At 46.1% G+C, this 23,068-nt stretch overlaps 1 protein-coding gene and 1 pseudogene across 1 annotated transcript; both read left to right on the top strand.

Moving 5' to 3' along the window:
- The first annotated feature begins 686 nt into the window (after positions 1 to 686).
- LOC124008040 lies at positions 687 to 6,915 on the top strand (annotated as a pseudogene).
- Positions 6,916 to 12,267: 5,352 nt separating this feature from the next.
- Positions 12,268 to 21,680, top strand: LOC124008039 (otolith matrix protein 1-like). Its single transcript, XM_046318948.1, has 8 exons — positions 12,268 to 12,496; positions 12,689 to 12,825; positions 13,010 to 13,112; positions 13,207 to 13,285; positions 17,125 to 17,373; positions 20,815 to 20,882; positions 21,045 to 21,229; positions 21,310 to 21,680. The coding sequence occupies exons 1-8, from the start codon at positions 12,418 to 12,420 to the stop codon at positions 21,550 to 21,552; spliced, it is 1,143 nt and encodes a 380-aa protein (XP_046174904.1). The 5' UTR covers positions 12,268 to 12,417; the 3' UTR covers positions 21,553 to 21,680.
- The last annotated feature ends 1,388 nt before the right edge of the window (positions 21,681 to 23,068 follow it).

The raw sequence follows: 23,068 nt of genomic DNA, 5'->3' as shown, positions 1-23,068 counted from the left end.
GGGTTCTCCCCAGTACAAAGTTATTTTTGTTTAGGTGTTTTTGTACACCATCTCATGTAATTCATTGAAGCATTTACAATGAGTGTCTGATTGCCAGGTAGCTAGACAGCCAGGTAGCTAGACAGATCAAAGCAAGTTCACTTATGTAATATATTTATAACTTATTGCCTTGCACTCAATCTTTATCAGCTTTCTTGGTCCCTTGACCCCTCCATCCCCTTCTGTGTTTACAGAATGCAGAGATGAAACACTGGAAAGGTGGAGAAGCAGTAGGGCTTAACCTTCCCTTAACCTTCCCTTTGCCTAGAATGCATTTAAGTCATTTAGCAGACGCTCTTATCCAGAGCGACTTACAAATTGCTCGATGGACCTTCGCCTTAATGCTTAGATCCAACCTACTTGGATGAGAGCTGAAAATGGCCAGTCACACCTATCATAAACTCTGGGATGAAGTTACCCTAGGTACAGATCTAGGATCAGCGTCCCCTCCCCGATCATATCCATAATCATTAGTTGAAATAATGTCAAAGTGACCCAAGTACAAACTGTACTGAGACATGAGATCACTGCAGTTGCAGACTTCTCACAGTCTTACGCAACATTGATTTAACTGCTGTGTTGAAACTTCTGATTTTAAAAAATTGTTATCGGAACATCCTTATGGCTTTAGTATTTTTCCACTGAGTATGACGTGTCTCTTGTACACGTACTGCTTAACTGAGATGTGTGTATATGAGTCAGGGGTCTGAGCCTCATAAAGTGTATCATATCGGAACGGGTATCATTTCAGAATGAGGGGTACTGTTGTTCTGCTGGTGTTGTTCTGTCTGTCTGGGGCATGGACTCAGGAGGAGAGAGGAGGGTGTTCTGTCTGTCTGGGACATGGACTTAGGAGGAGAGAGGAGGGTGTTCTGTCTGTCTGGGGCATGGACTCAGGAGGAGAGAGGAGGGTGTTCTGTCTGTCTGGGACATGGACTCAGGAGGAGAGAGGAGGGTGTCCTGTCTGTCTGGGGCATGGACTCAGGAGGAGAGAGGAGGGTGTTCTGTCTGTCTGGGACATGGACTTAGGAGGAGAGAGGAGGGTGTTCTGTCTGTCTGGGACATGGACTCAGGAGGAGAGAGGAGGGTGTCCTGTCTGTCTGGGGCATGGACTCAGGAGGAGAGAGGAGGGTGTTCTGTCTGTCTGGGACATGGACTCAGGAGGAGAGAGGAGGGTGTTCTGTCTGTCTGGGGCATGGAGGAGAGAGGAGGGGTCCGAGAGAGTGACATCACTCAACAGGGACACAGTGCAGGGAGAGAGAGGTTCAGATGGAGAGCCAAATGACTGAAGCTTCAGAGAACCAACAAACAGATGACCACCTAGCCTGACATCTGGACTGAGATGAAGGAGCTGAGAGACATGGTGCACAACCTGGGAACCACTGTGGTGGAGCAGAGCGAGAAGCTGAGGAACATGGAGGTCAGAGCGACAGCCAGTGAGGCTGAGGCAAAGGAGCAGAGAAACACAGTGACCGATCTTAGGGTGACGCTGATGCTCACCAAAAATAAAGTGGAGGAAGTGGAGAAAGACAGTCAACTGAAGTTACATTTGATTGTCAGCGAAAGTGGAAATAATGAACATTTAACATTCTGGATGGACGTTTCTTTCAGTTTAGTTTGTAAGGCACTTACGTACTTAGGCCTTATTACGCCAAGAGGCACATGACGCCTCAACAATGTCCCGCCATATTTCCTGTCCTGGGATTATGATTTTTTTCAGACACCTCTTTCCACAATCAGAACAAAGGTCAACATGAACTGTTATTTAATGAACTGCCCCAGGACGACCTGACATGATGACTCCTTGCTGTCCCCAGTCCACCTGACTGTGCTGCTGCTCCAGTTTCAACTGTTCTGCCTTATTATTATTGGACCATGCTGGTCATTTATGAACATTTGAACATCTTGGCCATGTTCTGTTATCTCCACCCGGCACAGTCAGAAGAGGACTGGCCACCCCACATAGCCTGGTTCCTCTCTAGGTTTCTTCCTAGGTTTTGGCCTTTCTAGGGAGTTTTTTCTAGCCACCGTGCTTCTACACCTGCATTGCTTGCTGTTTGGGGTTTTAGGCTGGGTTTCTGTACAGCACTTTGAGATATCAGCTGATGTACGAAGGGCTATATAAATAAATTTGATTTGATTTTTCATATTTCTTCTATCATACTAGACCTGACCGCTGGATTGAGTGGCAGTAAGAGCCAGGTGGAGGAGCTGCAGACAAAGAATGCAGGTCATTCTCTATATTTCTTATCTGAATGATTATGCTTATTACTCACCTGTTTTCCGTAAACTTGAATAGCTTATGTTTCCATAAATTTATCCCAAGCTGCTGAACTATCAGACATGGGGGACAGAGTGACAGCCAGTGAGGCTGAGAATGCAGGTACTAAGTAAGAGTGATTTACTGGTTGTTAAAAAGGGATAGTTCACCTAAATGACAAAAATACTTGAATATTTCTTTACCTTGTAATAATTCTATGGAATATGTGGTATCTTGCAGGTATGTTTACATAATGTATATTATAAATGCTACTGTACTTAACCATACTGTTCATAGAAAGTGCATTATACATAAGAGTAGTCCTGACTTTGTAATGATTGTTCAGCCCTGGAGACCAGACTGAGTGCTAGTGAGAGCCAGGTGGAGGAGCTGAAGAGGGCAACTGCAGGTAAAACAGGGGATTGCCTTGACATCTGCGGCAAACATACACACGTCTCGCAAAACATTAGCTTGTCTCTCTGAGAGCCACAGTTGAGTCTTGGATCTTAGGAGGGTGATGTCACAGTTCAGTTTAAACTCTACAACACACACGCAATTGAAAATGTAGCAGTTGATTTGCCTGCTCTGTTCAGTTTTGAATCTATCCAAACACCACAAAGCTTCTCTACTGTCTCTCCCAGTTTGTCTGTATTCAGCTCCCCCCTACTCCCAAAAATGTCACATCTGCCACAGTAGAAGAGTTCTATCATATGGTGACATCACTCTCCCTGAGATCTCACTTAAAGCTCTTGCTCCAACATTTAGCATTGTGCTGTTTTCACTCTGCAACACAGATACATACATACATACATACATACATACATACATACATACATACATACATACATACATACATACATACATACATACATACATACATACATACATACATACATACATACATACATACATACATACATACATACATACATACATACATACATACATGTTTTATTTTTAAAAAAATGTAATGTTTTATATGTCACATTTATTTAACCAGGTAGGCTAGTTCAGAACAAGTTCTCATTTGTAACTGCGACCTGGCCAAGATGAAGCAAAGCAGTTCAATACATACAACAACACAGAGTTATAAATGGAATAAACAAACATACAATCAATAATACAGTAGAAAGATCTATATACAGCATCTGGAAATGAGGTAGGATAAGAGAGGTAAGGCAATAGGTAGGCCATGGTGGCGAAGTAATTACAATATAGCAATTAAACACTGGAATGGTAGGATGTGCAGAAGCTCCTCCCAGAGCGCCAAGAACCTTGGCGTGATCCTGGACAACACCCTGTCGTTCTCAACTAACATCAAGGCGGTGGCCCGTTCCTGTAGGTTCATGCTCTACAACATCCGCAGAGTACGACCCTGCCTCACACAGGAAGCGGCGCAGGTCCTAATCCAGGCACTTGTCATCTCCCGTCTGGATTACTGCAACTCGCTGTTGGCTGGGCTCCCTGCCTGTGCCATTAAACCCCTTCAACTCATCCAGAACGCCGCAGCCCGTCTGGTGTTCAACCTTCCCAAGTTCTCTCACGTCACCCCGCTCCTCCGTTCTCTCCACTGGCTTCCAGTTGAAGCTCGCATCCGCTACAAGACCATGGTGCTTGCCTACGGAGCTGTGAGGGGAACGGCACCTCAGTACCTCCAGGCTCTGATCAGGCCCTACACCCAAACAAGGGCACTGCGTTCATCCACCTCTGGCCTGCTCGCCTCCCTACCACTGAGGAAGTACAGCTCCCGCTCAGCCCAGTCAAAACTGTTCGCTGCCCTGGCCCCCCAATGGTGGAACAAACTCCCTCACGACGCCAGGACAGCGGAGTCAATCACCACCTTCCGGAGACACCTGAAACCCCACCTCTTTAAGGAATACCTAGGATAGGTTAAGTAATCCCTCTCACCCCACCCCCCTAAGTTTTAGATGCACTATTGTTAAGTGACTGTCCCACTGGATGTCATAAGGTGAATGCACCAATTTGTAAGTCGCTCTGGATAAGAGCGTCTGCTAAATGACTTAAATGTAATGTAAATGTAAATATACTGGGATGCAAAGGAGCAAAATAAATAAATACAGTATGGGGATGAGGTAGATTGGATGGGCTATTTACAGATGAGCTATGTACAGGTGCAGTGATCTGTGAGCTGCTCTGACAGCTGGTGCTTAAAGCTAGTGAGGGAGGTAAGAGTCTCCAGCTTCAGAGATTTTTGCAGCTTGTTCCAGTCATTGGCAGCAGAGAACTGGAAGGAGAGGCGGCCAATGGAAGAATTTGCTTTGGGGGTGACCAGTGAGATATACTTGCTGGAGCCCGTGCTACATGCTAGATAAGGGGGGTACTTTACCCAGCAGAGACTTGTAGATGACCTGGACCCAGTGGGTTTGGCGACGAGTATGAAGCGAGGGTCAGACAACGAGAGCATACAGGTCGCAGTGGTGGGTAGTATATGAGGCTTTGGTGACCAAACGGATGGCACTGTGATAGACTGCATCCAGTTCGTTGAGTAGAGTGTTGGAGGCTATTTTGTAAATGACATCGCCGAAATTGAGGATCGGTAGGATGGTCAGTTTTTCGAGGGTATGTTTGGCAGCATGAGTGAAGGATGCTTTGTTGTGAAATAGGAAGCCGATTCTAGATGTAATTTTGGATTGGAGATGCTTAATATGAGTCTGGAAGGAGAGTTTGCAGTCTAACCAGATACCTAGGTATTTGTAGTTGTCCACATATTCTAAGTCAGAACCGTTCAGAGTAGTGATGCTGGACGGGCGGGTAGGTGCGGGCAGCGATCGGTTGAAGAGCATGCATGTAGTTTTACTTGCATTTAAGAGCAGTTGGGGGCCACGGAAGGAGAGTTGTATGGCATTGAAGCTCATCTGGAGGATAGTTAACAGTGTCCAAAGAAGGGCCAGATGTATACAGAATGGTGTCATCTGCTTAGAGGTGGATAAAAGAATCACCAGCAGCGAGAGCGACATCATTGGTGAATACAGAGAAGAGAGTCGGCCCGAGAATTGAACCCTGTGGCACCCCCATAGAGACTGCCAGAGGTCCGGACAACAGGCCCTCCGATTTGGCATACTGAACTCTATTGGAGAAGTAGTTTGTGAACCAAGCGAGGCGATCATTTGAGAAACCAAGGCTGTTGAGTCTGCCAATGAGAATGTTGTGATTGACAGAGTCGAAAGCCTTAGCCAGGTCGATGAATATGGCTGCACAGTAATGTCTCTTATCAATGGTGGTTATGATATCGTTTAGGACCTTGAGCGTGGCTGAGGTGCACCCATGACCAGCTCTGGAACCAGGTTGCATAGCAGAGAAGGTACGGTGGGATTCGAAATGGTCGGTAATCTGTTTGTGAACTTGGCTTTCAAAGACCTTAGAAAGGCAGGGTAGAATAGATCTAGGTCTGTAGCAGTTTGGGTCTAGAGTGTCTCCCCCTTTGAAGAGGAGGATGACCGCGGCAGCTTTCCAATCTATGGGAATCTCAGACGATACGAAAGAGAGGTTGAACAGGCTAGTAATAGGGGTTGCAAAAATATCGTCAGATCATTTTAGAAAGAGAGGGTCCAGATTGTCTAGCCCAGCTGATTTGTAGAGGACCAGATTTTGCAGCTCTTTCAGAACATCAGCTATCTGGATTTGGGTTATTAACAACGTTTAATCTTTTGCCAGAGGGTGTAATGCAGTTTTCACTGTGCACTTGAGAATACTAGAAGTACAGTCTGTTATTCAATCTGTACGTTATCTTTCCTGTGTTCGCAGACAGGCCAAATGTGGCCTTCTCTGCTGGTTTGACTGATTCAGGAACTGTTGGACCCTTTGCTGCTGAAACCACACTGGTATACACCAAAATCTTCTCAAACATTGGCAAGGCCTACAACCCAGCTACAGGTAGTCTACTTTCACTGATCTCTGGCCTGATTTCAAACCAACTATTTGTCCCTTTTTGAATGCTCCTTGCAAATGTGATATGTATTTGTCGCTCTTTAGTCATGCGTGGCCATCCTTCCAAACCCTCCTTCGTAAGCCTGGGCTTCTGAGGCTAGTCGCTCTTATGGCCATTGGGCTAGGAGGTTAAGTAGTCTGGTACTTACTGTAGCTACAAAGTTAACTTGTCTTGTTTAGCTATCAGGTGCCAATGGCATTCTGTTGATTTGTGTTGATTCCTCTTTACTCTCCACTGATACAGGTGTCTTCACAGCACCAGTGAGAGGATTCTACTACATTAGCTTCACTGCCATGAGTGTCCAGACCTCGTTTTACTTTTATGCATGCATGTATAAGAATGGACAGAAAATCCTGTATAGTCAGGGATATAATGCTGGCGGTTATGAGACACTGTCTAATGGAGTCAGTCTAGAGCTGGAGGAGGGAGACGTGGTGTACATGCGCATCCCTGCAAGCAACCGGCTCTATGATAACTTAAATAATCACAACATCTTCAGTGGCTTCCTGCACTTCACAGTGTGAGAACATCATGGATGCTGTAATGGTCTCTAGTAAAGTGTCTGTATGTCAGGGCCTCTTGGAGCCAAAATGACTCCCGTATTAATAAATGCATCATTAAAAGCAGAACTTTGTATTATTTATGTTTTACAGTCTGTATGACATCCTGATGAATGTGTTAATGAGTTCAACATGACAGTAGCTCAGTGTTTCTGATTGGTGGGAAGAAGGTTTGGGATGGATGATTAGGTTACATTATATAGTCTGTCCACAACAAGGCCAAATGTACCTATCATTAGCACCAAGTAAAACTCTAATTCTAATTTACGCTTTACCTCAATACCATACTCCTTATAGTTTTTTAACCTTTTAATTAGACCTTAAACCTGTTTATTTTCATCTGGGGGGGAAAAACAAGTACAACTCTGCCCCCTTAGATGCCAATGAAATCACCCATATAACTAAATCGTTTACAGGCAATATTACTATCCATCTGGTAGTGTTGGTATCTGACTGACTGTTTATCAGAATGGATCCAAGGACCTACAGTAGGGAGCTCTAGAGGGAAATGGTCTTATTGGTAGTGGCCTAGAGTTAGATAAACTACAGCGCCCTCCGGTATCTGGACAGATATCAACTTATTTGTTGTTGCTTTATTATGAAGCAATTTCATTGGCTAAATAATCAAGGTCAAATAAAAGTAGCTCTTTGGACACCGATGCCTTGATTAGCTTTTATCACACTGCTTTTCAATATTTGTTTTACCTCAGTTTCCTCTTCAGCATTTTAATGCATGCATGCTCGATCGGTACAATAACTTGGGCAGACAACTTTGCACTATTTTTTTCCCTAATTAACGTCTTCGCTATAATAACACAGAATATGACATTTAGCTGATGTTTTTATCCAAAGCAACTTACAGTAGTGCACGTATACATTGTCTTATGGGTGGCCCCAGCGGGAACCAACCCACAATCGTGACATCGTAAGGGCCTTTGCTCTACCAGCTGAGACACAGAGGACCAACATAAGACATAAAAGGTGACATTCTGTACTTTGGCCTAATTTAAATAAGTTTGGAGGGCACAGTAGATATCTTCTCTGTACACTGCTCTGGGTTTGGCTCTGTGTCCGTGCCCCTTCAGGTCCTATCATCTTAGCACCCTCTCTGTTATCTGGACCAATGTTTTCAACCTGAAATCTGATGACCTTGGCGACTGGCAAATGACAGACAATAACAACAAGCAGTCTCGTAGCCTCATTGATCGAAATGACCTGCTTTAAAAAATGATTTGGGATAGGGGGCTGTATTTTAACGTCCAGATGAAAAGCCTGCCCAGAGCAGTGTACAGAGAAGATATCTACTGTGCCCTCCAAACTTATTTAAATTAGGCCAAAGTACAGAATGTCACCTTTTATGTCTTATGTTGGTCCTCTGTGTCTCAGCTGATAGAGCAAAGGCCCTTACGATGTCACGATTGTGGGTTGGTTCCCGCTGGGGCCACCCATAAGACAATGTATACGTGCACTACTGTATGTTGCTTTGGATAAAAACATCAGCTAAATGTCATTCTGTGTTATTATAGCGAAGACGTTAATTAGGGAAAAAAATAGTGCAAAGTTGTCTGCCCAAGTTATTGTACCGATCAAGCATGCATGCATTAAAATGCTCCTCAGTAGGAGAGAGGAGGGTGTTCTGTCTGTCTGGGACATCAAATCAAATCAAATTGTATTTATATAGCCGTTCGTACATCAGCTGATATCTCAAAGTGCTGTACAGAAACCCAGCCTAAAACCCCAAACAGCAAACAATGCAGGTGTAAAAGCACGGTGGCTAGGAAAAACTCCCTAGAAAGGCCAAAACCTAGGAAGAAACCTAGAGAGGAACCGGGCTATGTGGGGTGGCCAGTCCTCTTCTGGCTGTGCCGGGTAGAGATTATAACAGAACATGACCAAGATGTTCAAATGTTCATAAATGACCAGCATGGTCTAATAATAATAAGGCAGAACAGTTGAAACTGGAGCAGCAGCACAGTCAGGTGGACTGGGGACAGCAAGGAGCCATCATGTCAGGTAGTCCTGGGGCACGGTCCTAGGGCTCAGGTCCTCCGAGAGAGAGAAAGAAAAAGAGAATTAGAGAGAGCATATGTGGGGTGGCCAGTCCTCTTCTGGCTGTGCCGGGTGGAGATTATAACAGAACGTGGCCAAGATGTTCAAATGTTCATAAATGACCAGCATGGTTGAATAATAGTAAGGCAGAACAGTTGAAACTGGAGCAGCAGCATGGCCAGGTGGACTGGGGACAGCAAGGAGTCATCATGTCAGGTAGTCCTGGGACATGGTCCTAGGGCCCAGGCCAGTTGAAACTGGAGCAGCAGCATGGCCAGGTGGACTGGGGACAGCAAGGATGTCATGTCAGGTAGTCCTGGGACATGGTCCTAGGGCCCAGGCCAGTTGAAACTGTAGCAACAGCATGGCCAGGTGGACTAGGGACAGCAAGGAGTCATCATGTCAGGTAGTCCTGGGGCATGGTCCTAGGGCTCAGGTCCTCCGAGAGAGAGAAAGAAAGAGAGAAGGAGAGAATTAGAGAACGCACACTTAGATTCACACAGGACACCGAATAGGACAGGAGAAGTACTCCAGATATAACAAACTGACCCTAGCCCCCCGACACATAAACTACTGCAGCATAAATACTGGAGGCTGAGACAGGAGGGGTCAGGAGACACTGTGGCCCCATCCGAGGACACCCCCGGACAGGGCCAAACAGGAAGGATATAACCCCACCCACTTTGCCAAAGCACAGCCCCCACACCACTAGAGGTGGAACATGGCCTCAGGAGTAGAGAGGAGAGGTCAGAGAGAAAGACATCACTCAACGGACAGGGGAACAGAATATGGTGAGTGAATTTCAGATAAAGAACTAAAGCTACAGGCACGACAGGCAAACGCACGACCAAACCACCTGATGTCAGGGCTGAGCTGAGAGACATGGTCGTTGAACAGAGAGTGGAGCTGTGGAATATGGGGGCCAGACTGTAAGCCAGTGACACAGGTAGTGTAGAACACAGGTAGTGTAGAAAAGCTTATTCTTGAATTAGTGGGAGAATCAATATGATTAATAAAGTTGAATTGGATTGACTGCCAGTGAGAGTGAAAATGCAAATATGATCGTGTGTATCAGTTCACGTTCTACAGTGGGTTGGTCATGTAATGTGTCTCTCAGTTTTAACTGTGAGGTAAGCAGTGTTTCTGCTGATATCATTCTAGCATTGGCAGCAAGACTGAGTGAGAGGAAGGTGGAGGAGCTAAATACCAAGAATACTGGTAATGTACTGTATTTAATAGGACAGAACATGCCTTTATAGAAAACAATGAAATACACGTTGAGTACAAATGTGAAGGAAGATGCCGTCTGCAGATTTGAGTCAAAATGAATATCTGTCATTTCTTTGGCCACCAGAAATGTAAATAGTGTATATTGTTCCTCATTGTATCATAGAATGAAAATGAAGGGCAAGGAGGAGGAGGTAAAGACAGGTGAAACATTGTCTGAAAACTTCACTTGTTCCCGTGTTGTTCAATTATGAATTTCTCTACACTTTCAAAAAACGCCTCATTAGAAACTAAGTAGGTTTAATAAGCAAAGATCTTTTCTAAATTGGAATTTCTGCGTATTTTCAGTGAATTGCCCTAAGTAAGTATACTTTCTCTCCTGTATTCACAGACGGACCGAAGGTGGCCTTCTATGCGGGTTTGACTGATTCAGGAGCAGTAGGACCCTTCAGCTCTGAAACCAATCTGATCTACACCAAAGTCTTCACCAATATAGGCAATGCCTTTACAGCCAACATACAGGTAGCCTACTTTTACTAAACATACTGCCCAATATCAAACTGACCCCTGGCCTCAAACACTAGGCCCTTTATAGAGGCTTTGACATTAGACTGTTGATCTGTTTGCATTAGGGCTTCTTCCCTCCATTAAGCTCAACTGCAGCTTTGACTGACATTTTCCTCTTCTTAGCTCATCCCCATTAGCTACAACCAAAAGTCTTGTGGCCACAATTTAAAAGGTTGTTCCCTCTCTTCTTGTGCTTCAGGTGCCTTCACAGCACCGGGGAGTACTGGCCTCTGATCATCACAATAACTTTTTTTTATTACCTTTTTTCGAGTCGGATAATCACTCCAAACAGCCTACCCGACCGCTCTGAGGCGTCCGCATGGTCCTAAAGCACACGGTTTTCTCGTTTAGTCTCACACTCAAATTATGAAACTTGGGGGCGGGAATGCAATTTCAGACTGCCCCCCCGTCCCCAGTGAAAGTTGCACCCCTGGATGCAATAGTTAAAGCGGTTTGGGTAACAAACACATGATTATATAGTACTGTTTCTAGTGGTTTTACCAGTTTTGAGCCTATTCCAGATGTAGAAACCAGATTTAAAACCTCTTAAGTCAAGGTAGGGCTAGACATTATGTACATGTGTCTGTGCGTGTGCGTGTACCTGCCTGCTTGTGAGCTGAGACCCAGAGAGAGGGGAAGCGGTATCAGATAGCCAATACGTTTTCCTTGACTGGCTACCGTACACCTGAACAATACACAGCCTGTTATGGTGGCTAGGCTACATCTTTAATCTCAGCCCAGGCAGAGCGGGGGACAGGGAGTATCCACTCTCCTTGGCAAGGCCTCCCACCAGACTTACACACAGAGACACTCTGTCTGTGTCACTCTTTTAATTAGAGAGATTGCTGGAATATGCCAGGTGTACTGGAGAGGGTATGCCAAGCCAAGTAGTCAGTCTGCCTCCCCTTCTCTCCTCTACCACTCTACCCTTCCTCCCCTCTCTCTCTTTTCTCCCACCCTCTCCATCAACTTCCATTCCTTCCTCTACCTCTTTCTACCCTCTCTCTCTCTTTCTCTACCTCTCTCCACCCTCTCTCTACCCTCTCTCTCTCCCCTCTACCTCTCTCTACCCTCTCTCTCTCCTCCTCTACCTCGCTCTACCCTCTCTCTCCCCTCCTCTACCTCGCTCTACCCTCTCGCTCCCCTCCTCTACCTCTCTCTACCCTCTCGCTCCCCTCCTCTACCTCTCTCTACCCTCTCGCTCCCCTCCTCTACCTCTCTCTACCCTCTCTCTCTCTTTCTCTACCTCTCTCTACCCTCTCTCTCCCCTCTACCTCTCTCTATCCTCTCTCTCTCTGTCACCTCCCCTCCTCTACCTCTCTCTACCCTCTCTTTCTCTTTCTCTTCCTCTCCCCTCCCCTTGCATTTCTCCTCTCCTTTCTCTCTCTTTCCCCATCTCCTCCCATCTCCCTCTCCCCTCCTCTCGCTTTCTAAAGCTAAGGGGATAATTGAAAGAAACGTTAGACAGCTATCAGGAGATTATCTTCCAGGGGTTAGAATATTTGGAATGGAGGAGAATAATGAAATGTTTTCTTCTTACCTGACACCCCCCCCCCCTTCCCCCATCCCTCTCTCCGCTTGAGGGTTCCCAAGAACAAGGGTATAAGAGGGGGTCGATGTGAAAGCATTTTTTCCTGATAAAACCTCAGGTTACTGGTTTCTCCACTGTAGCGTTCCGTTGGAGTGTGTCTCGTGTGTGAGAGGAGATTTCGTCTTCACAGAGTGTGTTTGAGAGGGAGAAGATTTCTCTGATTTTGTCAGTCGACATGGATCGTCTGTACAGAAGGCTGGCAGTGACTCTTCTCCTCTTCTCATTCATCTCTTTCTCCACTCAGAAAACGTCCGGTAAGACTGGGAGTCTTTAGGTCAGATGTATTCTTTGTTTTCACCTCGGTTCTGATGAACCTCATCATAATGTGAAGTCTCCTGGAGCATTTCTGTTGCATTTGCAACCGGTGCGAAGGTACAATGCTTGTACCTGTTTTCCTCCCGTGGGAATACAGTTGAACACAGTTCAACATTCCTTGTCTTTCCCAGTCTCCTGGTGTGTGGTGTCTGAGGCAGAGGAGCAGAAGTGTCTGGATCTGGCTGGGAGTGCTACAGCCCGGAATATCAGAGGAACGCTGCTGTGTGTCCGTGGCCAGAGTCCCACAGACTGTATGGAGAAGATCAAGGTGTGTGGCAAAACAGCCTTACTGCTTCAGAAATCCATGGAATTACAAAAGAATTTGCGGGAAATCTGGGAACCCTACAACCGGGATTTTTGGAAAGTTACCAGAATTGTGCAACCTTAAACGACCTGTAGAGAAAGTGTAGTTGAATTGTGCAACATGTAATATGACCTATATGTCTGTTCAGAATGGTACAGCAGATGCAGCAGCCATGTTTGCTGATGACATCTACACAGCCGGCTGGTGCTTTGGACTAGAACTGGCTGCTGGAGAGTCTTACAACGGACTGGGTGAGTGAGGAGGGGGGGAGACGGGGAGACGGGGAGAAGGAAACCGTGTGTAAACGTTGAACCTGTCTCTACCTTATCCTGTCTGCTCTCTCAGATGGTATCAGCTACTATGTTGTAGCTCTGGCTCGTCGCTCCTCCAGTGACATGTCCCTGTTGGAGATGCATGAACGCAGGTGAGATCAGATAGACGGATTGATTGATTGTTTGTTCGATTTTGATTTGATTAGATTAGGATCCAAGGCAGTGGCTGCTCGTCCTGAGGTCCAAACAAATCAATAAAATACATAGTATACATAACGCTATAATACAATATATAATACAATATATAATACAAAATATAATACAATACATAGTATACATAACGCTATAATACAATATATAATACAATATATAATACAAAATATAATACAATACATAGTATACATAACGCTATAATACAATATATAATACAATATATAATACAAAATATAATACAATACATAGTATACATAACGCTATAATACAATATATAATACAATATATAATACAATATATAATACAATACATAGTATACATAACGCTATAATACAATATATAATACAAAATATAATACAATACATAGTATACATAACGCTATAATACAATATATAATACAATATATAATACAAAATATAATACAATACATAGTATACATAACGTTATAATACAATATATAATACAATATACAATACAATATATAATACAATACATAGTATACATAACGCTATAATACAATATATAATACAATATATAATACAAAATATAATACAATACATAGTATACATAACTATATAATACAATATACAATACAATATATAATACAATACAATATATAATACAATATACAATACAATATATAATACAATATATAATACAATACATAGTATACATAACGCTATAATACAATATATAATACAATATACAATAAAATACATAGTATACATAACACTATAATACAATATACAATACAATATATAATAAAATACATAGTATACATAACGCTATAATACAATATACAATACAATATACAATACAAAATATAATAAAATGCATAGTATACATAACGCTATAATACAATATATAATATAATATACAATACAATACATAGTATACATAACACTATAATACAATATATAATACACTATATAATACAATATATAATACAATACATAGTATACATAACGCTATAATACAATATATAATACAATATACAATACAATATATAATACAATACATAGTATACATAACGCTATAATACAATATACAATACAAAATATAATACAATACATAGTATACATAACGCTATAATACAATATATAATACAATACATAGTATACATAACGCTATAATACAATATATAATACAATACAAAATATAATACAATACATACTACAATGCATAATACAATATACATCATACAATACTTAATACAACACATAATACAATATAAAATACTTAATACAACACATTATGCAACACATTATACAAGACTTAATACAATACGTAGTATATAAAAATGTCTGTCTCTTCACAGTCCCCGTTGTGCCGTAATGTGGTCTTTTATCTGTTTTTTAACTGGTTTTATTGCCAGCTTGAGTTACCTGGGGTGGCAGAGAGTTCCATGTAGTCATGGCTCTATTTAATATTGTGTGTTTACCAGCCTCTGTTCTGGACCTGGGGACTGCGAAGAGACCTCTGGTTGCATGTCTTGTGTTGTACCGATGAGTCTCCGAACTCTGTGACAGCGTTTGGTACCTTCAACACATCAATACCTCTCACTACGACCAATAGTGATGCAGCCAATCTCTCCTCAACGTTGAGCCAGGAGAGATTGACATGCATGTTATTGACATTCACCCTCCGTGTACATCTAAGTGCAATACGTGCTGCTCTGTTGTGGACAAACTGCAATTTACTTCTATCCTTCTTTGCCGTAAATGACCACACAACTGGGCAGTAGACCTGACCTGTCTGGTCGACTGAGGTGTCAAGAAGGCAGAGCAACGCCCTATCACGGACAGACCTCTTCCCATTTTAGCAACCATCGAGTCGATATGCTTTGACCATCACAGCTTGCTATATAGGGTTACACCCAGCAGTTTAATCTCCTCAACTTTCTCAATCACCACATTATTCAATAATAGATCTAGATGAGATTTAGGGTTGAGTTAGTGATTTATCCCAAAAACAACGTTTTTAGTTTTTGATACGTAGCACCAGCCTATTGCTAGTTACCCATTCTAAAACGGACAGGAGCTCTATACTAAGGGTGTCAGTTATTTATTCTACTGTTGTAGCTGATGTGTTTTCGGTTGAGTCGTCAGCGTACATAGACACACAGGCTTTATTCAAGGCCAGTGGAAGGTCATTAGTAAAAACTGCCCTGCGGTATATCACACTCAAGTTAATTTGCATCTTTCATTAAAGAAAACCCTCTTTGTTCTATTAGATCATTCTGAATCCATCCGTTTTTATCAGTAATAGGTCATGATCAATGATATCAAAAACCTGCACTGAAATCTACCAAAACAGCTCCCACAATCTTCTTATTATCAAATGATTTCAGCCAATCATCAGTCACTTGTGTCAGTGCCGAGCATGTTGAGTGCCCGTCCCGATCGTCATGCTGATTGTGTCAGTGCCGAGCATGTTGAGTGCCCGTCCCGATCGTCATGCTGATTGTGTCAGTGCCGAGCATGTTGAGTGCCCGTCCCGATCGTCATGCTGATTGTGTCAGTGCCGAGCATGTTGAGTGCCCGTCCCGATCGTCATGCTGATTGTGTCAGTGCCGAGCATGTTGAGTGCCCGTCCCGATCGTCATGCTGATTGTGTCAGTGCCGAGCATGTTGAGTGCCCGTCCCGATCGTCATGCTGATTGTGTCAGTGCCGAGCATGTTGAGTGCCCGTCCCGATCGTCATGCTGATTGTGTCAGTGCCGAGCATGTTGAGTGCCCGTCCCGATCGTCATGCTGATTGTGTCAGTGCCGAGCATGTTGAGTGCCCGTCCCGATCGTCATGCTGATTGTGTCAGTGCCGAGCATGTTGAGTGCCCGTCCCGATCGTCATGCTGATTGTGTCAGTGCCGAGCATGTTGAGTGCCCGTCCCGATCGTCATGCTGATTGTGTCAGTGCCGAGCATGTTGAGTGCCCGTCCCGATCGTCATGCTGATTGTGTCAGTGCCGAGCATGTTGAGTGCCCGTCCCGATCGTCATGCTGATTGTGTCAGTGCCGAGCATGTTGAGTGCCCGTCCCGATCGTCATTCTGATTGTGTCAGTGCCGAGCATGTTGAGTGCCCGTCCCGATCGCCATGCTGATTGTGTCAGTGCCGAGCATGTTGAGTGCCCGTCCCGATCGTCATGCTGATTGTGTCAGTGCCGAGCATGTTGAGTGCCCGTCCCGATCGTCATGCTGATTGTGTCAGTGCCGAGCATGTTGAGTGCCCGTCCCGATCGTCATGCTGATTGTGTCAGTGCCGAGCATGTTGAGTGCCCGTCCCGATCGTCATGCTGAAAGTACACTACCGTTCAAAAGTTTGGGGTCAATTAGAAATGGCCTTGTTTTTGAAAGAAAAGCACATTTTTTTTGTCCTTTAAAATAACATCAAATTGATCTGAAATACAGTGTAAATGCAGTGTTGTTCATTTGTTTTCTGTAAAATAACATTGTATTTGGTCAAACACGATCATTTCATAAAGTTTGCTAAGCACCGGTAACAGGCTCATTGGTTGGCTGTTTGAACCATTAAAGGGTGGTTTGCTATTCTTGGATAGCGGAATGACCCTTTCCTTCCCCCAGGCCTGAGGGCACATACTGTCTTCTAACGCTTAAACTGAAGCTGTGGCAAAGAGGAGTCCAGCTTCAGCAATTTACCATCCAGGTTGTCGGTACCAGGTGGCTTGTTCTTATAGACAGCGGAAAAAAACGTTGCCTCTTCCACAACAACTTTGCGATTTGAATGATTGACTCATTGATTGATTGATTGGATATCGTAGCTCCTGTCACCCAGGGATCTGTACCACGGTGGGCTGGACTGTTCCTATTGGCTTCCTGGTCAACACCTCACAGATCAGTGTCGATGAACAATGCAACTTTCCTAAAGGTGAGACCTGTGTGTGTGTGGGGGGGGGTGTGTTGTGTTGTGTTGCCCAGACTCTTTGTGTATTGTTGGTGTCATTGTGTGTCCCTCCAGCGGCGGGGGACTTCTTTGGCTACAGCTGTGTACCAGGAGTAAAGGGACACTGAGGTAGGGAGGAGATGAGGAGAGGCTGGGGCACTGAGGTAAGGAGGAGAGACTGGGACACTGAGGAGAGGAGGAGAGGCTGGGACACTGAGGTGGGGAGGAGAGGAGGAGAGGCTGGGACACTGAGGTGGGGATGAGAGGAGGAGAGGCTGGGACACTGAGGTGGGGAGGAGAGGAGGAGAGGCTGGGACACTGAGGAGAGGAGGAGAGGCTGGGGCACTGAGGTAGGGAGGAGGAGAGGCTGGGGCACTGAGGTAGGGAGGAGGAGAGGCTGGGGCACTGAGGTAGGGAGGAGAGGAGGAGAGGCTGGGGCACTGAGGTAGGGAGGAGAGGAGGAGAGGCTGGGGCACTGAGGTAGGGAGGAGAGGAGGAGAGGCTGGGACACTGAGGTAAGGAGGAGAGGCTGGGACACTGAGGTAAGGAGGAGAGGAGGAGAGGCTGGGGCACTGAGGTAGGAGGAGAGGAGGAGAGGCTGGGGCACTGAGGTAGGGAGGAGAGGAGGAGAGGCTGGGGCACTGAGGTAGGGAGGAGATGAGGAGAGGCTGGGGCACTGAGGTAGGGAAGAGATGAGGAGAGGCTGGGGCACTGAGGTAGGGGTGAGAGGAGGAGAGGCTGGGGCACTGAGGTAGGGAGGAGAGGCTGGGACACTGAGGTAAGGAGGAGAGGAGGAGATGCTGGGGCACTGAGGTAGGGAGGAGATGGTGAGAGGCTGGGGCACTGAGATGAGGAGGAGATGCTGGGGCACTGAGGTAGGGAGGAGATGGTGAGAGGCTGGGGCACTGAGGTAGGGGGGAGAGGAGGAGATGCTGGGGCACTGAGGTAGGGAGGAGATGCTGGGGCACTGAGGTAGGGAGGAGATGCTGGTGCACTGAGGTAGGGAGGAGATGGTGAGAGGCTGGGGCACTGAGGTAGGGAGGAGATGGTGAGAGGCTGGGGCACTGAGGTAGGGAGGAGATGGTGAGAGGCTGGGGCACTGAGGTAGGGGGAGATGGTGAGAGGCTGGGGCACTGAGGTAGGGGGGAGAGGAGGAGATGCTGGGGCACTGAGGTAGGGAGGAGATGCTGGGGCACTGAGGTAGGGAGGAGAGGCTGGGGCACTGAGGTAGGGAGGAGATGGTGAGAGGCTGGGGCACTGAGGTAGGGAGTAGAGGCTGGGGCACTGAGGTAGGGGGGAGAGGAGGAGATGCTGGGGCACTGAGGTAGGGAGGAGAGGCTGGGGCACTGAGGTAGGGAGGAGATGGTGAGAGGCTGGGGCACTGAGGTAGGGAGTAGAGGCTGGGGCACTGAGGTAGGGGGGAGAGGAGGAGATGCTGGGGCACTGAGGTAGGGAGGAGAGGAGGAGAGGCTGGGGCACTGAGGTATGGAGGAGATGGTGGGGCACTGAGGTAGGGAGGAGAGGACAGATCAAGGAGGAGAGGCTGGGGCACTGAGGTAGGGAGGAGAGGAAAGAGGGAGAGGATTTTCCGGCTATTTTCCGGCTACCCGGATAAAGCACTAAATAAACTTCAGTTAGTGCTAAATACGGCTGCTAGAATCCTGACTAGAACCAAAAAATTTGATCATATTACTCCAGTGCTAGCCTCTCTACACTGGCTTCCTGTCAAAGCAAGGGCTGATTTCAAGGTTTTACTGCTAACCTACAAAGCATTACATGGGCTTGCTCCTACCTACCTCTGATTTGGTCCTGCCATACATACCTACACGTACGCTACGGTCAGAAGACGCAGGCCTCCTAATTGTCCCTAGAATTTCTAAGCAAACAGCTGGAGGCAGGGCTTTCTCCTATAGAGCTCCATTTTTATGGAACGGTCTGCCTACCCATGTCAGAGACGCAAACTCGGTCTCAACCTTTAAGTCTTTACTGAAGACTCATCTCTTCAGTGGGTCATATGATTGAGTGTAGTCTGGCCCAGGAGTGGGAAGGTGAACGGAAAGGCTCTGGAGCAACGAACCGCCCTTGCTGTCTCTGCCTGGCCGGTTCCCCTCTTTTCACTGGGATTCTTTGCCTCTAACCCTGTTACGGGGGCTGAGTCACTGGCTTGCTGGGGCTCTCTCGTGCCGTCCCTGGGGGGGGTGCGTCACCTGGGTGGGTTGATTCACTGTTGTGGTCGGCCTGTCTGGGTTCCCCCTTGGGTTGTACCGTGTCGGAGATCTTTGTGGGCTATACTCGGCCTTGTCTCAGGATGGTAAGTTGGTGGTTGAAGATTTCCCTCTAGTGGTGTGGGGGCTGTGCTTTGGCAAAGTGGGTGGGGTTATATCCTTCCTGTTTGGCCCTGTCCGGGGGTGTCCTCGGATGGGGCCACAGTGTCTCCTGACCCCTCCTGTCTCAGCCTCCAGTATTTATGCTGCAGTAGTTTATGTGTCGGGGGGCTAGGGTCAGTTTGTTTATCTGGAGTACTTCTCCTGTCCTATTCAGGTGTCCTGTGTGAATCTAAGTGTGCGTTCTCTAATTCTCTCCTTCTCTCTTTCTTTCTCTCTCTCGGAGGACCTGAGCCCTAGGACCATGCCCCAGGACTACCTGACATGATGACTCCTTGCTGTCCCCAGTCCACCTGGCCATGCTGCTGCTCCAGTTTCAACTGGCCTGGGCCCTAGGACCATGTCCCAGGACTACCTGACATGAGGACTCCTTGCTGTCCCCAGTCCACCTGGCCATGCTCCTGCTCCAGTTTCAACTGTTCTGCCTTACTATTATTCAACCATGCTGGTCATTTATGAACATTTGAACATCTTGGCCACGTTCTGTTATAATCTCCACCCGGCACAGCCAGAAGAGGACTGGCCACCCCACATATGCTCTCTCTAATTCTCTCTTTCTTTCTCTCTCTCGGAGGACCTGAGCCCTAGGACCGTGCCCCAGGACTACCTGACATGATGGCTCCTTGCTGTCCCCAGTCCACCTGACTGTGCTGCTGCTCCAGTTTCAACTGTTCTGCCTTATTATTATTTGACCATGCTGGTCATTTATGAACATTTGAACATCTTGGTCATGTTCTGTTATAATCTCTACCCGGCACAGCCAGAAGAGGACTGGCCACCCCACATAGCCCGGTTCCTCTCTAGGTTTCTTCCTAGGTTTTGGCCTTTCTAGGGAGTTTTTCCTAGCCACCGTGCTTTTACACCTGCATTGTTTGCTGTTTGGGGTTTTAGGCTGGGTTTCTGTACAGCACTTTGAGATATCAGCTGATGTACGAAGGGCTATATAAATAAATTTGATTTGATTTGATCTATTTCTCCTTCTTGAAAGTTTCTCAAATCAGTCCATGGGGGCCCCTAACCATCCCACATATTTGATATATTCCCACACCAGTCTACAAATGTAACTAGTCAACGAATCACCAAGCTTAGTTGAATCAGGTAGAATTGCTGTGGATCCCAGACGACTGGTTTGAGAAACAGTGTCTTATTTAACTAGCTGTGTTTGACTTGAGTCTTTCTTCCAGGTGTGTGGCTGAGAATTTGGGCGATGTGGCATTTGTCAAACACACCACCATTTCTGACAACATGGATGGTGAGAATCTGATCTAAATCTAACCAAACACCAACATTCAGAATGTCTCCCCTCTAAACAAACCTCAGCATTTCTCGCTCGAGACACTAAGTGTCAGTATTTCATAGTTTTTCTGATCAGCCTCCTCCACATCACTTCACCAATTCTTCTACTCTACTCTAGGCAACAATATGGAATCATGGGCCATGGACCTGGAACTGGAGGACCTGAAGCTGCTGTGCCCGGATGGCAGCGAGGCCGGGCCATTTGACCATGAGACGTGTCACCTGGCTGTGGTACCAGCTAAAGCTGTGGTGGTACGCCTCGAGGACAAGTGTAGAGTCTGGAAATACCTGGAACGCCTACAGGTGTGTGTGCGCTTGTCTAAGTATGTAGGTGTGTGTGTACTTTCTTTTGACATCTCACCCCCTCTCTTCTCTCTCTATAGAATGTGTTTGGGAACACCACCATGTTCAGCTCAGTGGGCTACATCCAATCAGATCTCCTGTTTTCTGACTCCACCCACCACCTGCTCAGGGTTGTGGGTAGTTACACTTCCTGGTTGGTTCCTACATACACCACGGTCCTGCAGGCCTTCGAGTGTGAAAGTAAGAGAGTGGAGAGAGAGAAAGAGACACAGTGTGGTTTCATTCTTTCATGTCTTGTGTTTCTTCCCACAGGTTTGTGCTGATCCTTCTAGAAAGAAATCAACCAGCATCCTCTCCATCTCTCCCCTCACTATCTCTCCACATCTTTCTTTCCCTCCCTCCATATCTTATCCCCCTCCCTCCCTTCATGCCCCTCTCCCTCCCTCCCTCCCTCCCTCCCTCCCTACATGCCCCCCTCCCTACATGCCCCCCTCCCTACATGCCCCCCTCCCTACATGCCCGCCCCCTCCCTACATGCCCGCCCCCCTCCCTACATGCCCGCCCCCTCCCTACATGCCCCCCCCCTCCCTACATGCCCCCCTCCCTACATGCCCCCTCCCTCCCTCCCTCCCTCCCTCCCTCCCTACATGCCCCCTCCCTCATTCCCTCCATGCCCCCTCCCTCCCTCCCTACATCCTGCCTACATGCCCCCCTCCCTCCCTACATGCCCCCTCCCTCCTTCCCTCCATGCCCCCTCCCTCCCTCCCTCCCTCCCTACATCCTGCCTACATGCCCCCTCCCCTCCCTCCCTCCATCCCTACATCCTCCCCTCACCTCCTTCCCTCCCTACATAGATATCCGGAGTGTTTATTTCCTCCCACACAGTTCCAGTAGTCACTTTTCCTCCTATAAAAAATATCAATGTCATTAACTGTGTGTGTGTGTGTGTGTGTGTGTGTGTGTGTGTGTGTGTGTGTGTGTGTGTGTGTGTGTGTGTGTGTGTGTGTGTGTGTGTGTGTGTGTGTGTGTGTGTGTGTGTGTGTGTGTGTGTGTGTGTGTGTGTGTGTGTGTGTGTACTCTTGGTTCACTGCGTTCCCACAGTTGGTATAGCAAACCACCGTGCTAGTCACTCTACACCTGACAGAGAGGGGATTACAGCTATAAATCGCCACCAGACACTGATCTAAGGTCAGGTTAATGTTTTGGTGGTTAATGTTCCATTTTGGGAAGGTAAGCTGATCCTAGATCTGTGCTAAAATAGGAACTTCTACCCAGAGCAGTAATCCATGATACTCTATACACAGCAATTCAAACAAATGCTGACTGCGTTAAACCATGTCTCCAGAGTGATTTGATTGACCTGGAAGGTGATGAAATATTGGAGATGTGATAAGATGTTTGAAGCCACTGAAATTATGTTTGTACTATAAATCATTGAATGAACAGGATTTTTTTTTTAATTCTGTCATTTCTTCTGGAGAATGTTCTCTCTATCAAAACAATTCCTTATGACCTCTATATTTTGTTAATGGCGGTATATTGGTGCTGTGACACTACAGTATTTTCTGTCTGTCTTCAGGATTTAAATTGTTCTAAAGAGACCTGTGTGTAAATACTCTTCACCTGCTTGTATTTGTAGTTCTGCAACCTCTTTAAATATATTAAAGAAATGGTGACAAAATGTTGGCAAAGGCGTCTTTGCTTTGGAAGAAGTGGATTCTAGGTGCCGTTATAGGGGGGTAACACACACACACACACACACACACACACACACACACACACACACACACACACACACACACACACACACACACACACACACACACACACACACACACA

This window comes from Oncorhynchus gorbuscha, linkage group LG21 (assembly GCF_021184085.1).
Source record: "Oncorhynchus gorbuscha isolate QuinsamMale2020 ecotype Even-year linkage group LG21, OgorEven_v1.0, whole genome shotgun sequence".
In the NCBI taxonomy this organism is placed as follows: Eukaryota; Metazoa; Chordata; class Actinopteri; order Salmoniformes; family Salmonidae; genus Oncorhynchus; species Oncorhynchus gorbuscha.
Note: the sequence above shows the minus strand (reverse complement) of the source record. Positions and strands in the feature narration are given on the sequence as shown.